Source organism: Dipodomys ordii, unplaced genomic scaffold (assembly GCF_000151885.1).
Source record: "Dipodomys ordii isolate 6190 unplaced genomic scaffold, Dord_2.0 Scaffold24, whole genome shotgun sequence".
In the NCBI taxonomy this organism is placed as follows: Eukaryota; Metazoa; Chordata; class Mammalia; order Rodentia; family Heteromyidae; genus Dipodomys; species Dipodomys ordii.
Genome location: NW_012267240.1, coordinates 13,551,718 through 13,557,717, shown reverse-complemented (window position 1 = coordinate 13,557,717; position 6,000 = coordinate 13,551,718). Strand labels below are relative to the sequence as shown.

The 6,000-nt window shown below is 43.0% G+C and overlaps 1 protein-coding gene across 1 annotated transcript in view; it reads left to right on the top strand.

Annotated features, from left to right (window-relative positions):
* The first annotated feature begins 24 nt into the window (after positions 1 to 24).
* Positions 25 to 6,000, top strand: part of Cacnb2 (calcium channel, voltage-dependent, beta 2 subunit) — a 300,754-nt gene continuing 294,778 nt past the window's right edge. The window contains exon 1 of the mRNA XM_013014704.1: positions 25 to 176. Within this exon, the coding sequence (XP_012870158.1) occupies positions 141 to 176 (36 nt within the window). The 5' untranslated portion in view covers positions 25 to 140. The remainder of the gene's footprint in view (positions 177 to 6,000) is intronic.

The following is a 6,000-nucleotide window of genomic DNA, read 5'->3' as shown; positions in this document are numbered from 1 at the left end:
CCATCCCCCCCCCTCACCCTCGGCTTCTGCCAAGCAAGTGGGAAAGGGGGCGGGGGAGACCTGCCGGTCCGCCCCGTGTCTCCCGGGGGGCCGCCGCCCCGCTGGCCTCGCCCCTGCCCGGGAGAGGCGCATGGAGAGCCATGAACCAGGCGAGCGGACTGGACCTGCTCAAGATCGTGAGTCCTGGGGGGGGTGGGAGTCAGGGGGTGCGCCGCCCGCGGGGGGGGCCCTCTCCGCCCGGCCCTCTGGAGGGCCCCCCCGTGGGGAAGCCGCAGCGCGGGGAGGGGAGGGGGGCGGGCAGGGGTGCGGGGAGGGGGGGCAGCTTCTCCGATCTGAGATCCCTGCCCTGGGCACTCTACGAGGTTTGTCCGGGACCCCACTTTCCTAACCCTCCCCCCAGCCCCCAAGGAGAGAGGAGGCAGCTAGGTGGGAAACAAGAGAAAGTTGTTGTTATTGCGATTATTATTTCTTTATTGTTCCTCCAGAAAAGGTTAGCCATTTCAGGCAGCTCGGGGATCTCTTCTCCTCCTCTAAAAAGTAATAGCAGTTTGGGGGTGAGGAAGTGGGGGCGGGGAGGAGGAGGAAGAAGAAAAAGCAATCGTCCTGGCTCTACACCTTGTGAAGTAGGAGATACCAGTTGTGGGCTTTGGGCGGTGAGAAGGTGGCACTGACGTCACGCTTTGGCAGGTACGGTTGGGGTGACAAACACCTCTAGATCTGGGCGGTAGGGACACTCCACGTTTATACTAGCGGTGTGGGGGTGGCGTTGGTGAGGACTTGGGGAGTCCCCGAGTCTGGGCTGGTTGGTTGAGAGGCTAGGGTTACATTTCCTTGCTGTAGAATCGCTTCCTCTTGCTTTAAATGGCCTGGGTTGGCTGATTCCAAGCCTATGTTTGTCCTGTTGTGAATTGTGACTATCATGCCTGCGTGCGCGTATCAACAAAATGCGTGTGTGCACACACATACACAATACAGCAGCGATGGAGAGCATGCGAGAGGAGCGTGACTGTGGGGTAGGTAGGTGGGGTGTGGGTGCAACCCTCTCCCCCCGGGAATGTTTGCACGTGTCCTCCACCCGCTGTTGTGTTGAAAGTGGAAATGGACTGTATTTTGATACTGGAGCGAGGGCACTTGTGGCTGGGCATCGCTCTGTTGAGCTTTCTTCCATTTAGAGAACATAGTTGGATTCCAGACGGAGAAAGAATGGAGAATCTTAAGAACTTATATAATAGGAAATCTGTCTCTTTGGAGTGGTAAAAAAGCCAGATTTAATCTGCCTTGACCATGTGGTTTACTCAATAGTTAAGAGTGTAGGCTCACACCTGCAATCCTAGCTACTCAGGAAGTTGAGATCTGAGGTTGACAGTTTGAAGCCAGTCCCAGCAGCAAAGTCCATGAGCCTCTTTAAAAAAAAAAAAAAAAAAAAAAAACAAGACAAAAGAAATAAAGGGGGGAGGGAGAGAGAAAGAAATAACTGCAAACAGTACCAAAAAAAATCTTGTTTTCATTTCTTGGAGTTCATTTCGATAAGCATCATTTTATATGGGCATATTCACATAGCTATTATCTGCAATTAACCACTAAAAGCTGGAAGTGAAGCTGTGGCTTTAGTGATAGGCCACACTAGCCTTGAGCCAAGAAGAGCTCAGAGACAGCACCCAGACTCTGGATTCAAGCCCCAGGACTGGCACACACACAAGTAACTAGGATGTGAATTCTGGTCCACACAGCTTACATTTGCCTTTATGCCAACCTGTGCCAAGTTAGGCAAGAGTAAAAACTGAATTCAGAGGCCATGGTTATGGAGGTCTTGAGTGTTGATCCAGTAAGGGACTTTTAGAGCTTTTTTTTTTTATGTTCCTTGGGGGGATTTTTGTTTGTTTGTTTTTACACTTACAGACAAATAGAGTGCTTGAATCATTGGAGATGATAGGGCTTACTCCCTTCCCTAAAAGCATGACTGTACTCCAATAAGAGGTACTAATTTCGTTGGTGATTTATTAAATGTGGTAAGTCATCAAACATGTATAACTGGAAGATAGTTTCTTCCTTCAAAGGTTTGATATACGAGTAGCTCACAGTCTGAAAAATGTACAGCAATGGTATCTCTTAAGTAGAGAAGAGAACTTTGTAAGGCTCATGAGGAGGAAAGGTCACCAGTATTCTATTTTGAGGACTTAGGCAGATCTTCATAGAAGAGGTGGTATTTGATTAAAAAAAATTGCCAGGTGAATGATTTTGAGAGAGGTGGTAGAGAGCCACACACAAAGCAGTCACCAGATTTAAAAGTGTAATCTACAGCATGCATTCGAAACTCCTACTTTGAAGAGAATGTGGGAAGTTAGACATTGAGTACAATTAGGCATCACACTGACTGGGCAGTCAATCAGAAGCCACATCTTGGAGGCCTGAGAACACTTAGGCAGATAAAATAACCACCCAGCAGGTCCTTTAAGCACCAAACATTTCAAAGGTCAAGCTTTAGCAAGTGAGTGCCTAGAATCAGGGTAGAATAGGGGAAGAGAGGAATGGATTTTAGATGTGTATAATTCCAGGTGAGGTTTAAATATTTAACCCTTACAACATTTATTCTCTGGCTTGCTCTGCCTTCCCAAAGCAAAAGCAATTTTACCTAAATTGTGTTCATATTACATCCATTATTGTAGGGCAACATTACTTTGTTTACTTTATCTGCTGACATCAGAGGTTTCTGTGAGCATTGGGAATGCCAGCCATTGTATCTCTGGGCAGAACAGAGTAGAGATAAAATTAAAAGAGGCTGGCTTGCAAGAGAAAGCAATCTTTGCTGAGACATTGGGTAATAGTGATTCTATTTAGAAATAGAATATTCAAGCATCACTTGTGTTTTCAGAATCCTTTTCCTTTCACCTCAGGATTATATTGCATGCTTTCTATGATGAAAGCAAAAGCTAGCTTTACAAATTCTCCGTGGTCCTTACAGGTATCCTAGCAAAGAGAATTCTGTAATAATGGGTGCATTTCCCCCTCCAACTAGAACTGTTAAAAAGCAAAGTGGATATATTTCTTAGCGTGAACAGCCACCTCACTAGAAATTCTTAAAAAGTTCTGATGAAAGAACCTTGCATTACTTTGTAGGTAACTTATTAAAACAGTTCAGTGCAAACTTGGGCAAGGGCTACCTCCAAAGCCAAACATTCTTGTAGGACTTTCTCCAAACTGGGGATCTGCAAGGTTCATTACAATAGCCCCCAGCTACCTGTGGTTTCTGAGCTCTTGAACTGTGGCCAGTCTGAACAGACTTCAAAAACTTAACACACAATAATGACTATAACACATCCTCAAGGAATAACATTTGAATTCACCACAGGTTGAAGCGATAATATTTTTGAGCCTGTTGAGTTCAATGAAATGCAAATATAGTGTCATAATTAATTCCCCCTGTCTGCTGTTTGCCATTTTTTTTCCCCTCTCAAGCAGTTCTAGAAAAATATCCTTTCCCCAGGTGACTTCTATTATGATTCTTTTGGGGAGTTTTTGGACAAAGGCCTAGAGAATGGGACACAAGTGACAATGGTAAAGAGGAAATAGACAAGAACCAAGAGCAATAGCTCAGCCCTTTAGGCCTCAGATTGTAGCTAGCATCTCCAGTCACACCTGAAAATGGACAGCGAGCATAGGCCCTGTTTGTTTTGCACCTAGCAACCAATCCCAGCTGGTTCTACCTCAGCCTGGCTCCCCAGCTGCTTTTCAAGTACTAGACCTGGCAATATAGCCAGGGCATTTAGCAATACAGGGCACTGGCTATATGCCTATAGCTTTAGAACCAAATCACCACAGTTTGTGTGTGTGTGTGTGTGTTTTAATTTTGTTTTTAATAGAAACTTCATAGGTCTAAGGTGTAATGGTCAATCTTGTATAGTCTCCAGATGTAGCAGTCATAGACCTTGTGTTTTATATTTTGTTAAAAAATCTTTGCTCCTTATTACAGGTCATTTTCCTTTTGAATGCTTATATTATATTTCTGGGGTTGCATAGAAAAAAATAGAAGCATGCCAGTGAGAATTTCTGAATGTTCTACAAATCTGAAATAGTGTCTGAGTGGTCCTCTTTTTAGTTCTGGTAGTTGTAGTTTCTTTATAGTTTTTGATAGGAACTTTTAACTCCTTTGAATTATATAAAAATGTAACTCTGGCCCTTTAAGAAAAGCTGAGCCTGTTAACCCCTCAGTGGGGAGTGGCACTCTATGATTTTTGTAGCAGAGAGGCCTGTTTCTTTCAAACTACAGAGAGTTTAAGTTGATTTTGATCTGATTTATAAAGTCTAAAATTCGAAGGGATCAACTTCACTGAGCATGAATGGAGGGGGTGAGAAATGGCCTTAGCACTCAGCTCCGGTTGCTGGAGCTGCCACCTCCCATCAAGCCCAGAAGAGCTGTCCCCAGGCTGCTGCCCTGACCACATTGTTCACCCTGCTGAAGTATCCAGTTGAGGAGTAACTTCAAGAATTCACAGTACCTTGTGCGTCAACCATTCAGAAATCGGATTTGAATTCTATCTGAAACCATGACTCCTTATTGACTGGGCTTTAAGACAAATCCATTTTTTTTAATTATCAAGGAAGGATTTGTATAAGGCTGCTATTAACATCATGCTGAATTTTGAAGATCTTAAATATTGTGTATTTGCACATGCATGTCTGTTTGTGTGCTACCACTTGAGCCACAGCTCTACTTACAGCTTGCTTGCTTTTTTCCCTCCCTCCCTTCTTTTCTCCCTCCCTCCTCTCTCTTCCTTCTTTTCTCTTTATTTCTCTTTGCCTCTCTCCTTCCCTCCCCCTTTCTCTTTCTATCTTTCTCTTTCTCTCTCTCCTTCTCTCCTCCTTTCTCTCTTTCCTTCCTTCCTTCCTTCTTTTCTTTCTTTCTTTCTTTCTTTCTTTCTTTTGGTGAGAAGAGTTTCACACATTCTCGCCCAGGCTGGATTTGAACCTTGATCCTCAGCTCTCAGACTGCTGATTAGCTAGGAATATAGTCCTGAGCCACCGAAGCCCAGTTTTTAATATTTTTTTAAAAGGTGAATTTTAAAGAAATCTAGAAGTTTCTGACATCTTAATTTGGTATTTCAGGACAACTAAAACAAATTAGGTGCCTTGAGTTTTCTTTTCCTCTTCACTATACAGACATAATTTGTTTTTATTAAGCTCCATATAGTTAAGGGAATGTAAATAAAGTGGTAGCTTTGTTCCAAGAAGGGCTTAGGAAGCTGCCTGTGCCAGCAAGGATCTATGGGGTGGCATATCTCAGGCAACACTCCACTTCATCCTCCTCCTACCATTCTAAGGGTTGTCTCTGACAGTGGGTGTCATGTACCTAGTGCTGCTAAAAAGTAGTTTTAAAATTACATTGTTCATACAAGTAGAAAATTAAGGAAACAGTGCTTTATTTCCACATAATATCAACTAAATATTAGGACATTTGAATTTAAATATTAGGACATTTGATCTTATTTTTATTTTCATTTAGAAGATGGTTTGTCTTCTTTTTGTTTCTAATTCCTTCAGATAAAATACTCCGTTCCTTAATTGTGAGTTGGACTCAGTTTTAGATGCTCACTAGCTTAAGGGATACTGGCAGCAGTCTTAATTTTCACTAACTTTGTCTTAAGGTACATAAAAATAGACTTAACTTCCCAACTCTACTTGAAATTTTACTTTTCTTTCTCTTGTCAAAAAGAATGTTGTCACTTTGAAGTTTACAAGAAGGACAGTTGGAAAGAGAAATTACTGAATGAGGAAAATTGCAGAATTAGGGTATAACTAAGTGGATCGGTTTTGCTTTTAATAGATGCTATGAAACGCGAGTAAGTTAGCACTTTTTCAAAAGTCACACCTCAACTCAACCTAGGAGGGTAATAGTGGGAGGAGGGTGGAGGAAGATGAGTCTGGTCAAAGTAGATTGTTTGCAGCTATGAAAATAGAACAGCGAAAAACCTGTTGACATTGGTTTTAGAAGAGGAAGGGAAG